This window comes from Xenopus tropicalis, chromosome 5 (assembly GCF_000004195.4).
Source record: "Xenopus tropicalis strain Nigerian chromosome 5, UCB_Xtro_10.0, whole genome shotgun sequence".
NCBI classification, from domain to species: Eukaryota; Metazoa; Chordata; class Amphibia; order Anura; family Pipidae; genus Xenopus; species Xenopus tropicalis.
The window spans coordinates 68,842,534-68,867,259 of NC_030681.2; the positions used below are offsets into that span (position 1 = coordinate 68,842,534).

Consider the following 24,726-nt stretch of genomic DNA (forward strand, 5'->3'; position numbering starts at 1 on the left):
AAAAGTCTGCCTTTTTAATTTTTATATTTGCTTCTCGATCACTATAAACAGAGTTATCTGAAGAACTCCATCTTCTCCACTTTCTTTTTTATTTACTTGTATTGGCAGTTTACAGTGCCAGTCTAGTGATTTGTAATACAAGAGAACTGGGCATATAAAACAAAATATACAAATGAAGAATGAAACAATGCAGTCAGCTTTTCAGTGGTTTGCAGTTTCTCATTCCAGAAAAATAGGAGCAAAAGCTGTCATAAAGCAGTCTCTTTCACATTAATTAAATATGGAAAAGAATTTACTTGAGAGTATTTTGAAAAAATAATGTCATCCTTACAGGTGTGCAGAAGGGTATTATGGACAACCATCGGAACCAGGTGGATCGTGCAAACCTTGCAAGTGCAATAACAACCTTGACCTTTCTACTCCCGGATGCTGTGATAGTCAGACTGGAGCCTGCCTTGTCTGCAAGCCAGGAATAACAGGGCAATATTGCAATAAATGTGCAGAAGGATATTTTGGAGATGCCCTTGAAGCAAGAGGCTGTCAATGTGAGTATACACCATTTTTTCTTACATTTGATCATCTTGTTATTGCTATTTATTGCTTGGTATTGCTATTTGTTGTTATACTGCTGAATGCATTCTGTCTTGAAAATATGTTGTTTGTATATACAGGTATAGGATCCATTATCTGGAACGTTCCAAATTTCAAATTACAGGTATGGGACCCATTATACAGAATGCTCTGAACCTGGGGTTTTCCGGATAAGGATCTTTCTATAATTTGGATCTCTATACCTTAAGTCTATTAAAATATTATTTAAACATGAAATAAACCCACTAGGATTGTTTGGTTTCCGATAAGGATTTATTATATCTTAGTTGGGATTAAGTACAAGGTTCTGTTTTATTATTACAGAGAAAAATTAAAATCATTATTAAAAATTAGAATTACTTGCTTATAATAGAATCTGTGGGGGACAGCCTTTCTGTAATTTGAAACTTTCTTCATAATGGGTTTCCAAATAATGAATCTGGTACCCGTACAGGATGGCCACCTTCCTTTTTAAGAAAATGATTCAAAATAATTCTAATTTTTACAAATGATTTCCTTTTTCTCTGTAATAAGAAAACGGTGCCTTGTAACTAAGATATAAATAATAAAAGATATAAAACAATCCTATTGGCTTTATTTCATGTTCAAAAGATTTTTTTTTTTAGTAACTTATGGTATGAAGATCCAATTTACAGAGAGATCCCTAATCCAGAAAACCCCAGGTCCTGTGCATTCTGGATAACAGAAAGGCCACCTCCCACAGACTCAATTATAAGCAAATAATTCTAAGTTTTAAAAATGATTTAATTTTTCTCTGTAATAATAAAACACTAAGAAAAAATGTCTTCCTTATTGGAGGCAAAACAATCCCATTGGGGTTATTAAATGTTCAAATTACATTTTACCAGACTGTATGGAGATCCAAATTATGGAAAGAGCCCTTATCTGGAAAACCCCAGGTCCCAAGAATTCTGGATAACTGGTCCTGAACCTGTACATATATAAGATATCTATATATACAGGTATAGGACCCATTATCCAGAATGCTTGGGACCAAGGGTATTGCGGATAAGGGGTCTTTCCATAATTTGGATCTCCATACCTTAAGTCTACTAAAAAGTCAATAAAACATTAATTGAAACCCAATAGAATTGTTTTGCATTAAATAAGGATTATTTATATCTTAGTTGGGATCAATTAAAATTCTGTATTATTTGATTAAAACGGAGTCTATGGGAGATGGGCTTTCCGTAATTCGGAGCTTCCTGGCTTGTAATACGTGAGTGCCGGCATTTACTTGGAAGTTTTTTATATATATATATGTATATATATGTATATTAAAAAAAAATTGTTTCATGCTCAGGGAAAGAATGATACTTTTGTTGTTGTTATAATTTAAAGGAACAGTTAAGTGTAAAAATGAAATAAAAAATATTTGTAATATAGTTAGTTAGGCGAAAATGTAATCTATAAAGGCTGGAGACTTCAGCTCTCTAACCTCTTAGTTACAGTACAGTAGTCAGGGACTTTAGGGGGGGCCACATGGGACAAAACTGTTCAGTTGGTTTGTGAGCACGCAAGTCTTCAAATGCAAACTAACTGAACAGTTATGTCCCATATGGCCCCCCCTCAAGTCACTGATTGGCTACTGATAGTGATGAGCTAATCTGTCCCGTTTCGCTTCACCATAAAATTCACGAAACAGCAAGAAAATTCGCGTAACAGCGAAAATTTTGCGGAACGCATTTGTCGCGCAATTTTTTCTTGTCCGCATCTTTTTTTGTAGCCCGTGTTTTTTGACACAACTGCGCCCAATTCAACGTGACCTCGCCCTTTTTTGACACGACGCAGGCAAATTGATGCGCGACAAAAACTATTCACTTGCGAAAAATTTTTCCTTGGCGTATTTTTTATGGAAGTTTCGCAAAACAATTCACCAATGGCAAAATGCGAAAATTCGCTGCGAATCCATGCCTGGCAAAAAAAATCGCTCATCACTAGTTGCTGACTGCTAACTGCTTAGAGAGCTGTAAAGGAGGAAGAAGTGTTTTGGCTATTATGTTACAAAAGCAGTTTCACTGAGGATAAGGACCTGCCAGTCCTACAGAAGGCTTGTACCACTAGTGCATTGGATGTGAAATTTATGGGTGTGCGGCTTAAAAAAGTGTGTTTGGCTATTACGTTAGACATCTATCCACTCTAGGCTTTGTAGATTACATTTTTGCCTAACTATATTTTTTATTTTGCGCATTCTATCCGTTTTGCCCAGTTTCATTTTTACACTGAACTGTTCCTTTAAGGAGTTTAATGAAGGTCAAAAAATAGTTCCCAGTGGGTTCATTAACTAGCTAAATGGGCCTGAAAATCAATTATGTAGACCTGGTAATTAGCCATTTTCACTGAGGTATATAGCTTTAAAAAAAAAAAAAAAGAGAGTGAGTGATTGAGAACTATGGAGCTGCAACTTCTCTTGATCTTACAATAGTTACTAGAAAACTAGTTGAAATATATAACAAATGTTCTGTCACAAGCAGTAGCAATCAGTACTGAAATATAAATAATCTTCAATTTCCTGTTCTGTGAATGAGGCCTAATCCTTTTAGATCCAAACTAATATAGTGTAGGTGTTCCATTAGCACAGAGGTTGAACTCTATTACTTGACTTAGTCACGATGTTGGAAATCTTATTTCATATTAACTTCTGCAGTAATACATGTTGAGTCGTTTACTTGGTTAAGAAATAATCTTTTTTATATAAATGGGATAGAGGAAAAATTTGCTGAACTGGAGCTGCTGAATACTTTTCCAGAATGTTAATCGTTACTGTTAAAATAACTTTTTTTTAAATTTATGATCAGGCTTCAGGTTTTGAATATATTATAAGAATAAAGTAAGCATACTGTGCAGGTATCTATAAACCTGCAATAGAAAAATAAGAATTCGTAAGCATTTTCGTGATATTTGCGATCATCAGAAATTATCGTATCTAATCCGATTTTTTCCCATTTCGGGATTCGAACTCATACTTTGATGAATGTATCCCTAGGTATATATAGAAACTGAAAGACCAGCACAAAGGGACTTATATCTTGATTTAGGGAGCCATTTAATAACAGTTGGGTTTTTTTTCCAAAAAGTTGCAGAAAAAAAAAGATTTTCAAGCGAGCAGATCTTCACGTGTATGGGCACCTTTACTTTGGGACAAAACTGCTAAACATATAAATCAGACAATTTGCCAGCTAAAACATCAGGATCATGTAGAAGTCAATGGCAGATGTCTCTTCTCTTCCCTGGAAGATCTATATTTGCTTTGAAACTTTAGAGGATTACAGATTTTTGACGCTTGTTTTTGTGCAACCATTTAAAATGTGTTCGACAATTCCCACGCGGCTTTTTCATTTTAGATTTTTTAATATATGTCAGACTTAGAAATGAGTTTTAGTAAGTCTGCCTCTTAGTGTGTTGGAAAAATTGCATGTAAAACCAACGGTTCTCAAGGTACATACAAAGTGCACTGAAATAGCCACCTGCCAGAAATATCAGCTTTAATTAATTCATTATAAATATAGATTCCAAAAACAATATTATAATCATTATATCAACGGTTTACAATTCAGAGTATTGACTGTTTCTTGCTTGGTTTCCTGTATCAGACTATATGCTAAATGCACTTGTCTGTGTTTATTTTTTTAGCCTGCAACTGTCATGTCAATGGTTCTGTATCTACATCTTGCAACACTGAAACAGGACAATGTCAATGCAGGAACAATGTTATTGGCCGTCAGTGCGATGAGTGTTTGGTAAGTTTATATTTGTTTTATTAATGCAGTTGTTTAAATTGTTATTGAAATTGTTAATAAATTAAAAAAGTGGCTATGTTAATAAAAGCAAAACTAATTGTCCAGTGACTTGGCAACACAATATTTTAGGTTTGCTACTTGTCAAGTAATTCATAGCTACCAGTCAGCAGGTAACAGTTACTGTTCCGCTGTTTGAAAACAAATATCTGATTAGTTGCTATAGGTTACTTGTAATTTGGGCAAACCTAAACCTTTTATTATATTACCCTGTATGTTCTTTACTTGCTTGGTACAAAGTCACATGGTCTAGCCAGTGGGCAAAGATGTTTTATGAGTGTTGGTTACTGTAGCATTTAAATTATGATTTTCACTTCTACATATAGGCAAAGGCTATTTGGTTCATTTTCTACAGTGTGTTTGTGCTGTAAGAACTCTATTGCACAACTGCAGTGTTTCATAGAAATAATAAAGGTAACCTTTTATGAAGGCTAGTTTGAATATCTCCACTACATCACTTTTGAAATTTATAAGGCAAAGAGAGAGCTTTTTTCTCATAAACATTTTCTGTAAGAGGGTATTGGTTAAGGACAAGGCTTTTCTTACAACTGATACTTAAGTAAGGAGCCAGTGTAGCCCATGGCAAAAGCTCTCCAAATATTTGATACTCTACAGTGCTTACCACTATAAAACAAGAAACAGCAAGACTGGATTCAAACTGGTACACACTGGATTAAAAATAATATACCAACTACAGATATAATTTTACATTTCAATGGTAGCGAAAAGAGTCAGTGAACATTAAAATAAAATCTAAATATTTATGAAATAGCAAGTTCCATTAGTTACATGTACACTTTAAAATGCCTATGGAAACTTGGAGATGAGTTGCTACAAGGGTGTCCTTAAAAGCTAATTTTCTGCATGTAACACTGTGTGTTACACTTTTATTTGCGTGTACACTTTTTTTAATGGAAGGAATGTTTTATGATGTGTGGTCAAGCACATAAACCAAAACAAAGTCAGTGGACCATGTTGTTTTTCTCTGCATCAGTTAAAACATGCTAGAGTTCACATTTTTATCCATGTATCCATTAGTTATTTGTTAAAATGAGAACAAATGAAAGAGTTTTGGTGCCCTTGGGGATATAGCAAAACTCACAAGTTACTTGGTAACATTTTTCCTATTGCAGGGCAATTTTATTTGTTAGGAGGGACATAGCTCTCTATTGAATCAGTTCCCACCTGTCTGCCCCCAGCCTGCCCACAGTGAACTAGTAACAATAGAAATAATAACAATTTGACCTAAGAGGCCCCAGTATGTATATATATATATATATATATATATATATATATATATATATATATATATATATATATATATAATTGCCCTCCCCTTTAAACAAAACAGGGATTGTTTGTCCATATTTTGCAATATACCTCAAGCTGGCCAACTACGTACAGTCTGTGATATCCTGTCGATTTGTTCACCATTCACTAGTTCTGAAAGTGCTTGTAGAATCTATTTATTGTTTAAAGTACAGATTTATTGAAGTAAAACATTAAATTACAACAGGTCCAAATACAAAAAATTTGTATTTTTTTAAAAGGTTACAACTTTTGCATATTTTCTGCGTCTTTTTCATACTTTGCGACAAAAAGCGCAACAAAATCGTGTTGTATGAAAGTTGTACGAAAGTTTCGGATTCATTCAAGCTTCAGTATCGTGACTTTCCTTGGGGCAGGTTGGAGCTGCAGAGTGTCATTGAGTCCTATGGGAGGCTTCCAAAATCATGCACAGAAGGATCAAAGTCAGAAAGGTTTTCCTGCACTTTACGATCGTTCAGATACGAAAAAATCATACTTTTCAGACCTTATACAATAAGATATGATTTTTTTTGTAATTTAAGATACAAAAAAAAAATCATATTTAGTACGTGCTTTTTAAAGTTAGGAAAATCGTACTTTGATGAATCTGCCCCTAAGATTTAAGTGGGTGTTTGAAACCTAACATTTCTTTATTTTGTTAAGTGTTATGCATTCTGTTAAGTGTTTTGAGGTATTTCCAGTCTGGCTAAACTGGCTTAATCTTATTTCAAGGCCCAGGGAAATTAAATCATCCACTTATGAGATGTAGCTAAAACCAAAACAATTGCCATAAGAAAATGTGAAATGGATGTTTTAATACATGCACCCAGCCTGTTTCTCAACAGAAGAATTTGCTATTACAACTTAATAAGCCAGCCAGACTAGCAAAACCAGGGCAAACATGCATGGCAGGAAAAAGGCAGCCCTGCCACCAGTCAATCATAGATAAAAATGATAAATTATATATATATATATATATGTACATTTAGGTACATTTAAAGCATACTCTACAGTTACAGCTAGCTAATATAAAATACCTTAAGATACTTGCTATCCAAAAAGAGCACTGGCACTTGTACACTTCTACATAATTTTTTGCTTGATTCTCCATTGACTGACACTATTTAGAAAATCTCCAGTAAGGGACAATTATAGTGTCATTCTGATGTTTTCAAGCTATTTTTCTTGGACAGGGAAATCTATGAGTTTACTATGAGTTTACTAGAACATTTTACTGTAGAAACATATTGCTCTTGTGCTTGAGGCAGTGTAGCTCAGGTTTTTCATAGGTCTATGTGGGATGGCAGCTATGGCATAGCTATTAGCTATTGCATGACCTTTTCAAAAAATGATTCAATTGCAGCCCTGCAGACTCATTGTTCCTTTGCCAACATATGCCATTTTATTTTGTTACATGCATTTTATTTTTGGCATGCATTTGATAAGTGCAAAAATGAATTACTCCTTAAATATGTGTATTTTAAACTCTCATGTATACTTATCGTATGTGATTGCTCTTTTGAATGTGTAGAACATTATCAGCACAAAGAAACAGATGCACAAAGAGTTTCTGTTTGGTCTATTTTTTTACATTATGTTACAGTAGTTTCACTTTATTATGTTGTTTACTCCGGAGTATCTGTTTCATATATTATCTCTTGTTTTTGTATAAAACGCACTGCTTTACATAAGAAGGATAGAATGTATGAAATTTGTTTTTTTTTTTATTATTTCTCTGTTTTTCCATAAAAGTAGATTATGTGCCGTCAAACTATGCTGAGAGTCATCCATCATTTAATTACAAACATCATTTCTTATGTGCTGTTTGCCATGAGCCATATGAGAAATGCAGAAGTTGTTGTCACCTGTATAGTCCTCGGAAAAACATTATGTTCTGCCTTGTAATATTACAATGCAGAGATATCAAACCTGAGCAGCATGACAATCAATCCTTCATTCTTTTCTCCCTATTTTCTTTTCTTTCTGTCTTTAAGAGTTCTTTCTTTTTCTTTATTTTAAAAGCCAAACTGTTGGTGGGATTCTGAGAAGCAGATATGCTTGCCTTGTGGCTGCAGTTTAAGTGGGTCAATGTCACTGCGATGTGACATAACAGGAAGGTGTATCTGTAAACCAGAATACTTTGGGAAGAAATGTGAGATGAGAAGACAGGTGTATGAAAGGAAAGATCGCACTCAGATTTCCCAGAACATCCAAGCTCCACCTAGGAGGTGGACTCCCACAGGCACAAGAGGTTGTCCCCGTGGTGCTTACAAACCAACTGTTTTGGTAAATGCTTGTGCAGGCAATCACTGCATGGTTTGGAGTGAAGGCATGTAAAAGGAGACTTCATGCACAATGGTATTTGAAGACAGTTACCTGTTAATAAACCCCTGATAAAAAAGGCTTTTTTTGTAGCAGAACTATTACTCTAAAACTCTTTGGAGGAGGGTGTCTGCATACTAGTGTGGAACCAATACCTGACCTTTATTAGTTACAGTGAGATAAAGTGAAAATCACATTTACAATATATTTCTATGCTTATTCGAGCAAAGGTACATAAATATTTCACATATGTTTCTAACCAGCAGATACATCTAAACTTCATCCCCTATGATTTGCTCTTCCATACTTTTTGGATTTTCAACCTTCTAATGTTCAACTCATCTTGATACCTATCTTACATTACTTAAATGCACCCAGAACACACATAACATATACTATAAGTGCAGCTCTTGCTAGTCTATCTACACTTATGTAGTCTTAAATTCACTTTATGAAAAAACTATTTTGCATATCTGCATTTATTATATGAATATGTTTTGTAGTTTGCATGTGCTTGATTTGAATTAATTTCACATTGTTGGTTTTGTTTTACCTATGTGGAATTATTATGCTTCTGTGCTAATTTTCTTTAAAGTATCAGGTACAGGTATCGGACCCCTTATCCGGAAACCTGTTATCCAGAAAGCTCTGAATTACGGAAAGCCCGTCTCCCATAGACTTCATTATAAGCAAATAATTCACAATTTTAAAACTGATTTCCTTTTTTTATGTAGAAATAAAACAGAATCTTGTAATTGATCCCAACTAAGACACAGTATAAATAATCCTTATTGGATGCAAAACAATCCTATTGGGTTTAATTAATGTTTTATTGATTTTTTAGTAGACTTAAGGTATGGAGATCCAAATTATGGAAATACCCCTTATCTGGAATACCCTTGGTCCCGAGCATTCTGGATAATGGGTCCTATACCTGTATAAAGTGGTGGAAAAATGCGAAGCATAAATAATGATACATGTTTTGGATTGGGACATAAATACAGTGTTAAACAGCTATGTGAACTTAAAAGAATAGTGTGTTTTTAGGGCACATTCTCTTACCCAGATGCAATGTCAAGCACAATTGCCATGTTTTTTTCCACATTGCACAAATGAAATTTTTTGCCAAGAAGGAAAAAGAGGGAACACTGCATGTGTACCCTATACTTTTGGTGAAACTGTGACGATTGCCACAGGGCTCAAAGGGAGTCTTGGAGCTACTGCCTGGTAAGGAGGTGACAGTAAGTACAGGGTTGCTCTGTGTCAATAGGTGCAGCAATGCCTAATTCAGAATGGAAGGCAGAAAGGACTGGGTGGCATCGAGTGCAAATATAGAAGTGCAAGGAGCACATTTTGACAAGTAAATTAATGAAAGTTGTGTTATGTGCAACAAATATAAAGTAGCCCTAATGTATTAGCTTTACTTCAGCCAAGACTCCAATTCCTGCAATGCCTTGCATACTTTATGATACTTTCTTCACAAGTCTATTAGGTGGGCAACCTCTATAAAGCAAAATATATAGAAGGACAAGGAAAGGCTAAGTCACTTGGGGGTGCCAAAATGTTAGGCACCCCCAAGTGACTTTAATCGCTTACCTTGTACCCCGGGCTGGTGCCCCTGTTAGGAGAAAACAGCACCAGCCCGGGGTACCTGCGATCGAGCACTTCCTTCTTCCTGATCCATTTTGCCGGGACCCCACGACAGGCGCATGCACAGTAGAGTGAAAAGCCGACTTCTCTGTTAAAGTTCGGCTTTCTCACTCTACTGCATATGCGCGCGCGAGCGATACAGGAAGGAGGAAGAGCTGGCAGCTACCCCAGGCTGGTGCTGTTCTCTCTGAACAGGGGCACCAGTCCGGGGTAAAAGGTAGGCGATTTAAGTCACTTGGGGGTGCCTAACATTTTGGCACCCCCAAGTGACTTTGCCTTTCCTTCTCTTTTAATAACACGGAAAATGTAGAAAGTAATATCTCTGCAAATATTAATATTATGAAATAAGAAAATGTTGTTAAAAATGGTCATGCAAGAAAATAAAAAAAAAAAAAATAAAGGACAGTAAAACGCATTTAGAGAAGAAGAGAAATATACAAATGCAGTGCTGCAGAATATCTGCTTTAGAATGAAAAATATAAATTCTTGATAGTTTAAGAAGTATGAATGAAGTGATGCAAGGCACAGATGTAGTAAAATGATTGCAATCATTTGCACTTTATTATAATTTAGATCTCTTTTTCAGGTTGGAGAGTTAAAACTGAAACATCTTGTTGATAGGACAGATTTATTAAGCATAGTACAAAAAAGTTACTTGCAACTATGTACTTAGGTGTTGGTCCTAGCATTTGTCCCTTTTGGCTCAAATAATAAATCTTTCAACTAAGAAAAGAAAAACTGTAATACAAAAGGGCCATTTTATATTAACATGTGTAAGGCAATAAGGTATATGGGGCAGAGGTTAATACAATGGTAGTCAGTGAGGACATACTGTAGGTGTATGGAGTGGTGACATGCTTTTATTTATAGCCCTTCTTATGTCAGTAAAGGTTTATCAGTAATCCATCTCTTGGAAAAGTTCAAAAGAAATTCCACCATCAGGCATGCTAAACTAAAAGGAACTGCTTATCCTTCTTCCTTAATGTTAGACTTCTTGGTCAAGTGAGATTAGGCTGTCAAAATGGAGATGGATTATCCCTGTAGTACATCCTAGATATCAGGGATACAACTGTTAAAATAATATAGAATATCCCGTCAATGTGACTATAAAGTGCAGAATATAATACTGTAAGTAATACATTTTGTATAAGTGAATAGTAGGATAAATAACACTTTTGTGTTTCCATCTCCAGAAAAACACAAATCAATTTAGCATTAAAAGTAGGAACTTAAATATTTGTTTTCCTTTCTTTTTTTTTTTAAAGAAATCCAAACAGCTTAACACTGATCTAAAAAGCTGTTTTCTGTTTCAAGCATGATGAAGTCATTGAATTATCACCTTCTTTTGTTCCTCTTTCTTTTAGCCGCAAACCTTTGGCCTCCAATCTGCACAAGGCTGTGTTCCGTGTAACTGTAACTCATTTGGTTCCAAGTCTTTTGATTGTGATGACAGTGGCCAATGTCGATGCCAACCTGGGGTGACTGGGAAGAAATGTGATCACTGTGATCATGGATTTTATGACTTCCAAGAAGGAGGATGTACCCGTACGTACTCTTACTATAAATGCAGGAAAATAAAATTAGATTACCGTCTTTTACAATGTGTGACAATATCTAAACAATGTATTGTAAAATTATTGCACAAGGAAGAATCCCTGTAGTAACAACCCTTGTGTTGAATCTATTATTATTGTTGTGTAGGTTGAAATAAGATGGGCTAGTGTGTTTGTGTTTCTGCTGAACAAACACACTTCTTCAAAAGGAATTTCATGAACACCCTCACCCATTCCTAAATACACTTGCGTATAATCCACATATGGTAACCCCTCAGCCACAGCCTCTCACAATGTCTTTTCCATAATAATTAGAACCCTATTTATGATTCTAGTATTGTAACAGTATGAGATGGCTATATATCCCTACATCCCCCCTCATCAGGAAGTGGCAGGTTTTTGTTTGTTTTGACTTTAATACAAAGCCTTCATCTGGAATACCCACCACATGGCCATGCACAATTTTAAAGGTTACAAAGGAGCTCATAAAAAACACCATCTCCCTATTCTGTGATATCACCAAGTGCAAAAGATAAACATAAGCCCACAAACATATAAATAAATTAAAACACTAGTTGCATTCTTTTATGCTAGAATACATAATTTGTGTTTTAAAATGAATTATTATAGAGCATGGTACTATGTTTGTATGACCGTTTAAAACGTTTACAACAGATAGATAGATAGATAGATAGATAGTAAGAAAGATAGAAAGATAGAAAGATAGTAAAATAGTATTAAGCAGTCCAGTGACTCTATAAAGGTATGAGGCCACAGGCCAAGTTCTTTTATATAGTTTATGGCACTCTGATGTAACATCTTATATTGTAATTTTAACAAATTGGGTCCTTTATTTTACAAAAAGTTTAATCACAATGCACCAATTATAACGGATGACATCACCAAGCATTGTTTATAAAGATATATTTTAATGGTTTTGGTAAAATCAATAATAATAATATGGAAAATATATGTATGTACTGCTACGTTCATACTATATGTGAACCCCTTTAAAAGTAATTATTACAGATTACCGAACTATGACTTTTATATTACTTTGTATCAGTGTTTTTGTAGTATAAAGCAAAAGAACAAAAATGTTATATGTACTGGAATGTGCAACCAGTAGTATGGAATTGATTTTGTTCCAGTCTACAGCAATAATAATTTTGTGTAATACAACGCTTTTATCTCGAACAACCATTTTCTAATACCTGGGTTTTGGTTCCCCATGAAGCATGTGAATGCCCCCATGTTGGAAATAATTGTGATGCGGACACCGGTCATTGTGTTTGTCCTCCCAATACTATTGGAGAGCAGTGTGATAAATGTGCACCAAATCACTGGGGATACAGTATTATCACTGGATGCAAGGTAAGAGAATCTATATTTTCTCAGTGTGGTAGAGCATGGGCAGCCCATAATAATATAGCATTGCCGACACTACAATGTTCTTGAGAACTTCTATTGATTAGTTAGCTTTCTGCTGAGAGCTATTGATGTTGACTATGTGCTGACTAGAGCCTTTTAGCTTATCAGTTTCTATCACAGTACTAGAAAATACATATTTGATTGTAATGCAGCAATCTTTAAGCATAGGTAAGTTTTGATCTTTTTCAAATACAAATTAATGATTTAATCATGTCGACACTGCTCTTATTATCATGAGGTAAGAAAAATCTGAATGTAGATAGCTGTGGAAGTCAAATGCCTATCATATCTGTAGGCCAGCAATTCAGCACCTTGGACAGTGGACCTTTCTATAATATCTTTGCCAGAGCTCAGTCCTGAAAAGTCATGTAGATGTTTGCAATACCTAGCTTTTAAAAGCTAGGTATAAATTAGAGCCCTGGCAATCTTTCTCCTTTGGTTTGCGTGCAAATAATGCCTTTTTATCATTTCTAACAGCTGGTCAACTCCAGAATGTGGATTAGTGCTGGCAAAAGGGTTTTTCTAGCAGCTGGTCAACACTACAGCATGAGTTAGACAGAGCGCTGGCAAATTCTTTCTGTGTTTCATGTACAAATTGTATCCATATACTGTATTGCTTCTAGCTGCTATGTAGCCTTTAAAACAAGGATATACTTTTAGGTGTATGTTAATGAGCTGGGGCTTAAAAATCCCTGCTTTCTTACTAGAGCGCATGAGTTAAGGATAAGTGCAATATGGTCTAACTACTCAGTCACACTGTTTGTTGGGGACTTGATTTTAATTGTACAACAGACTTCGAATGCTAAACACAGAAAGAAATCACCAGCGCTTCGTCTAACCCACGCTGTAGTGTTGACCATCTGCTAGAAACACCCTTGTGCCAGCGCTCGGTCTAACCTACATTCTTGAGTTGACCAGCTGCTATAATCGATAAGAAGCCATTATGCTAAAAGGCAGTTTAGGACTTACATACAATAAGTGGCCTAGACATGGCACATGAGCTTACATATTTTGGCCAAAGTGTGGTACTAACACCTCATTTTTTGTAAAAATTATTGTTAAAGGCAAACAGCGCTGGCAATCTTTCTCCTTTTTGTGTACAAATTGGACAATGTTTGCATTTTTTTAAATGTATTTTTTTAAATTATTCATTGAGCCCATATTTTAAAAAAATAGCTGTATGTTTGCAGCATTATGCAGAGGATTGCATTCAATTAAGGTAGTAACACTTCTGCATGACAGTAATCTTAATTCATTTCTGGAGAAGCAGTGCCGTCTAACTAAATAATGATTTATACTACATCTCATGCTTCAGTATACTGGATTTGCAAGACATTTCTCTGCAGAATTGTTACTGGAGCACTACTGAAGGCTAGTCATAACTCAGAAACCACATAATAACACACAGGATTATTCTCTTTTAGCGAGCATCTCAGCTATAGTTAATGTGTAAGAACCATGGTGCTCTATATTAAGAGCAGCTGTCACGTTTCTTGAATATAATATTTTCTATTGGATTTTATTGTTTGAATATGATAGAATATAGTGATCTTAGAATTTTCTGAATCTTTAATAGATACAGTTTTTTGAATAAATTTGCATTATTATTTATGTACAGTGTAACTGACTTTATAGAATACTGCATTTAAAGAAAAGTAGGATTCTGTGAGTGTAACATAATATATTTTGTGAGCACAGAAAACATTTAGCTGCTTTTTAATTTGTATAGATGGAGAACTTTGTATTCCAAATGATTTATTTAAATATTGCATATAGTTTTATTCAGCTGGACAGTGGACACCTAAAGATCATTTTAAGTGACATGGCTGCAGTCAAAAGTTAAATATTTAAGTATATATAACCAAAAATGTGAACATAGAAGTCAACATACTCATGCTATGCATTGTAACTTAGGCATGATGATGTCATCAATTTTTACCTTAACCAGCCCCCTATTCCAGCATTACTCACTGTCACTTTAAACCTGTAACCTGTTATATACTATACTTGTTTTCACAAGCTTATGAGAACAATATATTCATCACATGTTTTTCATGTACCTTCAGTTTTTATGGTTTAAGACTTGCATAGCTGTCATATAAATCCAATTATAGGTGTGCAGAAGAATGATCCTTTCCAAACACATTTGTTTTCAACCATTTGATGCGTTTTCCAGGGAATGAGTTCTGCTTTAAGTGCAAACACACACGATTGACACGAGAACTCCATTCGTCTACTAGTATAAATGTCAAAACATATGTTCATATTATTAAACATAATGTCAAGGAGCTTCACTGGCTCCCTATGATCTTGCACTTCTCTGAAAAGATGTGTCCTTACAAAAGAAATTGAATTGCTTAAAGGTCACTGTGAATGTGGGTTAGATATGCCAGTGCTGTGTATATATAAGCTCTGATTTAAACTTAACAGATGCAATGCCAGTTTTGTAAACACATGTAAATGTATAAGTCATTTTACTTCGTAATGACCCACCTGTGTATTTAATGGCACTGTGAACTGTGCTCATCACTATTCATTTTCACCCATCAGGATTGCAGTTCTTTAAAAAGCAAAACTTTTTTTATTTTTATTTTAAAGTTAAAATGATTTGATATTTTCAGTCATAGCAGGATACACATGCAGAAGTAGCTCCCACTTGTATGGAGTGAAAGATAAACGTTTTTATTTATGGTTCAGCCACCTGGTAATGCTGTGAGAGAGGAAATGCCCAGGGGAGACTATAAAAGGGAAAGCGTTGATTACTACTCCCTCTTTGGCTGAGAAGGAGAATAAGCGAAAGATGCTGAGAAGCCTGAGGCCCAACACCTCAGTCAGGTACCAACTAGGAGTAGTGAGAGTAATAGGTTAGATTTGTGGAGCTCACTGTACATGGGAGAACTAGTGAGAGGTTAGTGAGTTGAGAACTTCTTCTTCGAGGAGATAGAGAGGGTCCCGTCAGAGTATAAGATGGACTAGGCTAGGTAAGGCTAAGTGGCCTCCAATACAAGGCTGACTCCTGTGCTGAAAGTCTGTAAGGAGGTACAGCATCCCTGAAGAGAGAGAAGGAGCTGGGATGTAGGCACCAGGTTGGGGGCCAGTGGCTGATTATATTGTTCATTGGGGAATTATGTGGGAAGATGCCACAATCACTTGAGAAGTATTGCTGAATGTGAAATATCATGTGAATCTCATGTGAATCTCCCGTTTATTTGGCACTAAAGTGACACAAGTTTCCCAGGTGTGTGACAGTGGTGCAACTTCTAGTCAGCTACAAAGTTATAGGCCTCCGCATTTCACACCCTGCTATGTAAATGTGTAGGGGACAACATACAATGAGCTGTGCCTCATATTTAGAACTAAACTACATGGGAGAATTTGTAGGATTGTGTCGGATTGACAGATTGCATCCTACAAGTCAGACATAGTTGCGTGGGTCAAAAAACAATGTGACTGAGAAAAAATCTGATGTGTAAACTACATAAAAGATTTGCCATCTGACACAACACACCTGACAGAAGAGAATGCTGCATGCTACGTCTGCAACCAACTTTCCCTGTCCTGCCTCAGCCTCATTAGTCCAGTCCTAATTTGTGCCTAGTACAGTATCACTCTTCTCCAATCGGTTCCCACTACCTCATCCATCATTGCCTCTTCCTTCTACTCTTAATTTTACTGCTTAAGCAAGACAAGTAGTGCAGGATAGGAAAAATTAGGGTATTTTTTTTTTTTTGGCTAATGTGGGTGAGGTTAAAACTTGCAATATATGAATTTTCTGCACTGACGCTTCTGATGCAAGTTACATCACATTTACATTGTGGGCATTATGGGATTAGAATTTACAGGCTGAAGGTAGGCTGAGGTCAGTTGACTACTGTTACATTTTTTTTTTTTTTGAGTGTCAAAATAGCCAGATAAGCAAGAGAACAGGAAGCTAGGTGTGGGTAACTGTTCCAAACAATATTGTTACATTAAAAATTAGGAAAAGGCTGCATATTTTTAATTAATGTATATTGCAGATATTATGTTCACTTTTCAAAAAGCTTAAGTTGTGTTTGAGTGGCGTTTCCTTTAAAATTTCTCTTTAAAAGTATTTTCACTATCACTTTTACACAATTCTTCCAGCATTAATCATTTTACATAGCTTGAATAATATGCTTCTTTAAAGTTAAGGCATTCTTCTATTCTGAGAACTCTGAGCTGTGATCTGCAGGTGTCCACCTGTGTGTTTTATGTAAAATTACACAAAACACACATGCATTAACAGAATCCCTTTTTAAGACTTACAAACTGTCTGTCTGGTTCCTAATGTGTCTTTTCCTTTGTTCATCATTAATGTATAACACTTTAAACAGGCTTTGAAAATATTGGTACTTCATAAATAAAGAATAATATTTTACAATTCCCTCATCCATCCTTCTATCTTCTCTTATCACTGTGTTGGCCCGAATACTTGTAATTCAAATTACTTTCTAACTTCATAGCGCCCACATCAAACAAATTATAATGCTGACCTTGAATATCTCCTTTAGGCATATTAAATGCTTAAATGATTACTGCAAAGGATCTATGAACAATCGGTTACAATGAGGTTTGCCTTTAATTGTCAAAGCTTTCTTTTATCTGAGAGCCAAGCTGGAATCTTGACATATCCCACAAAACAGGGCTGGCGGCAGCACTCCAGAGGAACAAGTTCTCCACTGATTGGATGTGCTTCCAGCTGTACTCTGAAATAAATTAATTGCTCTGCACTTTCAAATGTAATTATTCAGATCTTCATTATTACTGTTTAAATTTTACAGTTGTAGTAGAAGCCAAAATAAATATATTCCAAGCAAATGTAAGTAATGCTTACAGGGTAGCTGCCATGTAACAGTAATTAAGATTCACAATTCAGTATATCAATATTAAATTATTGTATGCATTATATTAATTTCAGTATTCCAAATAACATTTTATACTTAATGTATAATGGTATTAACACTATAGAAAATATGCACTAATTCCTAATTGTCTACATATTTCCATCACTTTGACTCATACAAACAAATCTGTACTGTTGGCACTTGTTTTGAAATGTTCCCCTGCATCTGCAGAGACTCCATTGAGTTCTAGTTAAGATGTACAAGTATAGAAAAACAGAAAGGACAAAAGCAAAGAATAGCAAGGATGAAAAGGAGGAAAATACAAAAAAAGGAAGTGGAACATAATAGAAAATAGTAAAAGTGTATAGCACAAGTTGGAGTAAGATAAGAGACAGGTCAAAGGAAAGAAGGCACAGTAACAATCCAAGTAAGAGTGGACAAAAAGTGAAGGGACAAGAGTGTATAAAAGGAAGGAGCGGAATTAAAGTAATGGAGCAGAAAGCTGAAAAAAAAGTGTAGTGAGAAGTGTAGTGAGAGGAAGGGAACTGAATAAAGTAACGCATAGCTTTAAATGGAACTAAAGCCCCTGTGAACATAAAAGAATAATTCAAGACTGCCTTAAATTATTATGATTAAGTGGATTATTCCTTTCAAACAACTATACATACTTTATAGCATGTATTAAATATATGTTTCAATTTTCACTAGGCATGTAATTGTAGCAACCCAGGATCTCTCAGTATGCAGTGTAATTCAGATACAGGATGTTGCTTCTGTCGGCCAAACTTCTCCGGTGATAAATGTTCCTCCTGCCGGCTGGGATATAGAAAATATCCCACATGTGTGAACTGTGGCTGTATGCTAGCAGGAAGTCAACCACAGACATGTGATCAAGAGACTGAGAAGTGTTCTTGTGCTGAGCAAACAGGGCAATGTAACTGCAAGGTAAGTGAGCTCATATGCCAGCTCCTAATGTCCTTTGTTAAAGGTAAACAATTACATTGTAATCTGTTACAACTAATGCATCTTTCAAATATACAGTATATGAGCACTAGTGATGGACGAAATCATTTAACAGGCATGGATTTGCGGTGACTTTATCATATATATTCATCATTGGTGGATTTTGCTAATGAGCATCTTTATTGATTTTGATGCTTCATATTGCTTTAATTCTTTTTTTTTTATTTTTTTATTTCTAATTTCTTTTTTGATGTAATCTTTAATCTAAGATTCCCTTATTTAAGGTTGTGGAAAACATTTATTTGGGTAAAATATAGAGGAAAAAGTCTATCCAGAGAATTTACGGAACCTTCCGTACAGTACAGTTAAAGGACCTGTTATCCTGAAACTCATTATCCAAAAAGTTCCGAATTACGGGAAGATCATCTCCCTTTCGCTCTATTTTAAACAAATAATTTTAATTTTTAGAAATGATTTCCTTTTTCTCCATAATACTAAAACAGTACCTTGTACTTGACCCCAACTAAGATATAATAAATCCTTATTGGTGTCAGAACAATACTATTGGGTTCATTTAATGTTTAAATGTTTTTTAAGAATATTTAAAGTATGGAGATCCAAATTATAGAAAGATCCCTTATCTGGACGACCTCAGGTCCCGAGCATTGCGGATAACCTTTTAATTTACACTTTACCTAAACGTGCCGGTTTGCCTGTTTGATCTGCTTATACTCTTATTAATAATCACCCCATACGACCTGTTTATCTTCTACAGCTTAGACAACGTATTATGTACGCTATAATAATATATGATTATGCATTGCTGATAACTTGTCTTATAAGCCCTGCCATACATCTAAATTGCTTACATGATAACAATCTGTTTTGTTACACCTTGGAGTAATCTTTTTTGCAGATAAATGTAGAGGGAGTTCTTTGCGACAGATGCAAGCCCAGTACTTTTGGACTTCATGTAGGGAACCCACTTGGCTGCAGCAGCTGCTACTGCTTTGGTCTTGCTACCCACTGTACAGAGGCAGATGGACTAATCCGTATGTGGGTGAGTAGGAAGCAGCTGAGCCATGGTATTCTAAAAGGGGGGTGCCTGCTGATGTATTTTAGTAAAACATGCTTAAACAGCTAAAATATGCCAGAAGATTCATTATACCCTTTGACTTCTTATTTTGCTCAGATGTACAATTTTATTCAATCATCCTCCCAGTAAGAGCAGTAATTTACATATAGAAGTGCAAGTTATGGTGTGCAATTATGTAAACCAGGATAATCAAATAGTCATTTGGGTGATATTGCTATGTAATAAAATAACAATTGCTTAGGATCTAAGTGAACTTGCTATTCAGTAATAGGCCAAGGAATGAAGAAAGTGAATTTATAGTAGGTTATGCTGTGTTAGTATAGACCCCTCCTATTTTAGAACTGTCAGTATCAATTTTGCTGAGGTTCATTAAAAGCTTCATTTAGATGAGAGTGTCAGAGTGATAGTTTTCTTAACTGACAACTCAAGCACCAGCAAGTTTTACTAGTGAGAGCTGATGCATGTCTTTTTAAATGCCTGTGTATCATTTCTGTAGTTTATATAATTTAGTATTGTAAACATGTCTGTACATAGAAAGTTTGTCATACATCTATACAACCCACTGCCTTCATGTTTTATTATGTAACATAAGTGGGTCTATTTAGGAGCATGACAAATGCTTCTGTATTGAAACAGGTTGATGCTGATGCAGGTTGTGGCATAGTTGTGCGCAAAACAAAATGGTCACCTATATATACAATGCATTTTGCAAAATTTTTCACTGTTTCACAAATTTTCCAGCAGTTTCACAAATGTTTGCTGGAAGTGGAACAGAATGGATTTGTTCATGACTACTAATAAAACAATATTTTCATATACCTGTGACAGTGTAATTTATTAAGGATGGTGCTTGGCCAAATGTTAAGAAAAAATTACCCAAAATGCCTGAAACAATTGTTGTAAAGGTTAATGTAGGGTATTTTGCATTTTTTCTCTGTAATAATAAAACAGTACCTTGACCTTGATCCTAACTATGATATAATTAATCCTATTGGGTTTAATTAATGTTAATTAATGTTAATAATAATTAATGTTAATAGCATTCTGGATGACAGGTCCCATACCTGTAATATTAATAATTGGCAAAACCACTATTTGTGAAAAACACTAAGGGGCACATTTACTAATCCATGAATCCGAATGGGAAAAATTTGGATTGGAAACGAACATTTTGTGACTTTTTCGTATTTTTTGCGATTTTTTTTTTGTCGCCGTTACGACTTTTTCATAAATTGTCGCGACTTCTTCGTAGCCATTACGACTTGCGCGAATTGTCGCGACTTTTTCGTAGCCGTTACGATTTGCACGTATATTGTCGCGACTTTTTCGTATTGAGCGCTCGTAAACGGCGGGCAAACCTTTCAGACTTTGCATGATTTTGGAAGCCTCCCATAGGACTCAATGGCACTCTGCAGCTCCAACCTGGCCCAAGGAAAGTCTCCCATAGGGCTCAATGGCACTCTGCAGCTCCAACCCGGCCCAAGGAAAGTCTCCCATAGGGCTCAATGGCACTCTGCAGCTCCAACCTGGCCCAAGGAAAGTCTCCCATAGGGCTCAATGGCACTCTGCAGCTCCAACCCGGCCCAAGGAAAGTCTCCCATAGGGCTCAATGGCACTGTGCAGCTCCAACCTGGCCCAAGGAAAGTCTCCCATAGGGCTCAATGGCACTCTGCAGCTCCAACCTGGCCCAAGGAAAGTCTCCCATAGGGCTCAATGGCACTCTGCAGCTCCAACCTGGCCCAAGGAAAGTCACAATACTGAAGCTTGAATGAATCCGAAACTTTCGTACTCGGCGCGATGGCTACAAAAAAGTCGCGACAATTCGCGCAAGTCGTAACGCTACGAAAAAGTCGTAACGGCTATGAAAAAGTCGCGCCAATTTACGAAAAAAATGCAAAATACCGATCATTATGAAAAAAAACGCTTTCGCCCACTTTTCGGACGTTCATGGATTAGTAAATGTGCCCCTAAATATATTGTTACAGAAAGTTTATTCTTATTTGATTTTCTTTTGACCTTTTAAGTTAACCTTGAAGCCAGATCAGACTGTGCTTCCACTGGTGGATTTGACACAGCAGCACAGGACGACAAAAGGAGTCACCTACCAGCACCCAGAAATTGTTGCAATGATCGATCAGGTTAAAGAAGACCTGCATGCTGAACCCTTCTATTGGAGACTACCCCAGCAATTTGAAGGCAGAAAGGTGAGTTCTGTTTGTTTTATTCCAATTGAAATGTTACGGTAAATTTTAAAGATTAACATATGCATTTTCTTTCTTTCTTTTTTTTTGGCTAATTAAAGAAAATGTAATTCTGTGCAACTTTCCAATATAAAACACATGTTTAATAGTTTTAAAACTATGCATCCCTTTCTGGACTGATGGTATATACTTTTGAAATGTAGCAGAAATAGTTTTCCCCCAGCCAAGACAGTTTCTATAGTGAATTGACCAGGTCTGTTAATCAGCTGGCTACATTGTTTGAAAAGTCAGATTCAGCTGTGCAGAGAACAGAGAGGGACATTTATGAAAACATTAAAATAATAATGATACTAAAATTTCTGGAAAATTGCTAAGAAAAAAAAATATTATTATGCTAGAAAACACCAAAATCAAGTGTATAAAACCTTTTTTTTAAAAGAGAAGAAAAGCTACTATTTAGCTACTAACTTTATTGCCAATAAATTAGTCACAAGAGTGCAAGCTAGATTGCTATATTTATTCTGCAGAATGCTTTACCATACCTGAGTAAACAGCTCTAGAAGCTCCCCCTGTTTAAGATAACAGCAGCCATTTTAGCTTGGTCTGATGTTACTTCCAGGCAGCAGGGTGCAGGCAAGGAACAGCTCTCGGCTCACATTACAGCATAGGGGGAGGAGGAGAAGGGAGAGGGGAGCAAACTGAGCAGGCTGCTGCTATGCCCTGAAGGAGTTTTGTGAGAGAAGGAAGTGTGACCTAGAAGATCATGTATACAGACTAGAAGGAAAAAAATGTGGTGTTTCTTTTCAATGAGGACTTAGACCTTTCTGATAAAGCTCACTTAGTTTTTACCTTTCCTATTCCTTTAAGAGCTACTACTGCTACTATAATAAAAGATTACATACCTGTAGTGAAAATTCCTGAAACCTGAGAAAATGTAATGAACAAAAAAAATTACACCACAAGAAAATTAAGAACACAGGAAACTATAACATATTTCCAAATAACCCCTTCGCTACGGGGGTTGCCCTGGCCCAGTGACCTGTTGCCAATTGCACATATAAATTTACTGTGTCACTGATAGTGGTATAAGTGGATCTCTTGTTGAACATTAGTGAAATTATTGGTTGTACTGGTGTGACTGTCAGTGTCTCTATGGAATCCTGGAACATTTGCACATTTGTTTATTAGGAAATGCTTTTATTCACATTAAACCTTCGGAGGCAATATCATTTAGTGAAAATGCATTTATGACTAATTTATTCAATATAAAATTTACTCTTACCATATTGCCATAATTGCTAGTTCCCGAGGATCATTTAGCAGGTAAACAAATGGCAAATTAGAGTTTTGTAACAGTTCTGTGGAGACTTTATATTGATTACAATACTTTCCCTTGCCTAAAAGAGAAAAAATACTGAGCAAAATAAAGTCTGTCATGGACAGACTGGAATTTAAATTTCATTTAATTTCAAAATTAAAATTACATTTTTGTCAAAGTTTGATAAATGACACAACTACTTATGCAAGCAGACAAAACATAAATGTAATTACATTGTCCAACATGTACAACCCAGTGCTAGAAAAGAATAATGACAGCATTACACATATGTAGAATCTACACTGTTGGCTGTCATGGACCTGAATGCCATGTGCTCTAGATTCTACATTTCCACATTCTGTTTCATTCTATGGGAAAATTGTCTGTTGCCTAGCAATGTGTGATGCTAGCGACAGCAGCCATGATCAGCGCCAACAGGGCTAAAATATGAAGAGAGAGATTTTAGGAATAGTCCAAGTCAATGTAAATAAATATGCATTTTAAATAATTTCTGGGAAGATTTACTATAAACTCCTCTTGCCAATGTCAAGATTATTTGACAATTTTAAGGTTTAGAAACTCATCAAGCCAGTGTATTGTACTACTTGCATTCACCCTGCCCTCTAGAAGCACTGTCTTAAAAGTTATGTGTAAATGGTCTTTGCAGCAGTTGCTCAAAATTTTAAACGGGCCGAGTCAAGTCAGCAATAATGCTCAGTAGGAACAAGTCTTTGATTTTGCAGACTTCATGTAAATCATTTGAAAATCATATGTTCTGCATTAACCAAATATTAACTAAAACAATGTTAGCAAAAGGGATAGTTTGGGTAATCAGAGGTGATGTACTATTAGGTAGAATTTGTATTTGGTATAAATCATTTTTTCAAATCATGTTACAAATCTACTTGACTTGATTCATGCTGTGCTTTTCTGTATAACTCAAATTCCAGCCTTGATACCTAGAAAAGTTTTTGCTTTTCATATTGACAAATGACTGGCAGTTTAAAGCACTACAGATTTGCTCACCTTGAATAAAAATTAATTTATTGTGTTTGATTTATAATTTAGAACAAACTTGAGACATGCATTGCTTTAATACTTAAAAATAAATGATATATACATTAATATATTGTTGTTGTCATTGCCAATACACAATTGGCTTTATCTGTAAGGCAGACACTGACCCAGAGATCCATTATCTCTATTGCATAGTAAATTAGATTTTTCTTTCCCTAATGTTAAGAAGGGAATATTCCTCATTCTACAGCAACTTATATTTCATGTTCCATTATGCTATAGATTCAGATCATAAAAGCTAGTTCTGTACTTCATTAAATACATCTGTCAAAACACAATGATATATACACAATGACAGTTATAATTGGGGTATTTAACTAGATATAATAACAGAACCCATATTTAAAATGTAGGAACCTTTCAATTCTTTTGTTATAGTTTTTATTTTTGCAGTTTTTTTAACAAGAAGTATATACAGTAAATTAAATGAAAATAAATGAAAAAAAAACAACCATAAGGTAACATAAAGCAAATAAGACTGTAAGAATAATATGCCTGGGGGATAGGCTGTGGAAAAGGGGGAAGAGATATGTGGC

The 24,726-nt window shown here is 35.5% G+C and overlaps 1 protein-coding gene across 9 annotated transcripts in view; it reads left to right on the forward strand.

Moving 5' to 3' along the window:
- lama2 (laminin subunit alpha 2) overlaps positions 1–24,726 on the forward strand; it is a 337,794-nt gene that overhangs the window by 207,894 nt on the left and 105,174 nt on the right. For 5 of the 9 annotated variants that reach the window (XM_018094209.2, XM_018094212.2, XM_018094210.2 and 2 more), the window contains 8 exons: positions 334–545; positions 4,246–4,352; positions 7,740–8,003; positions 11,054–11,234; positions 12,480–12,616; positions 18,244–18,480; positions 19,415–19,558; positions 21,619–21,798. In XM_018094209.2, the coding sequence (XP_017949698.2) occupies positions 334–545; positions 4,246–4,352; positions 7,740–8,003; positions 11,054–11,234; positions 12,480–12,616; positions 18,244–18,480; positions 19,415–19,558; positions 21,619–21,798 (1,462 nt within the window). The remainder of the gene's footprint in view (positions 1–333; positions 546–4,245; positions 4,353–7,739; positions 8,004–11,053; positions 11,235–12,479; positions 12,617–18,243; positions 18,481–19,414; positions 19,559–21,618; positions 21,799–24,726) is intronic. The other 4 variants (XM_031901990.1, XM_031901991.1, XM_031901992.1 and 1 more) reach the window with 1 other exon arrangement.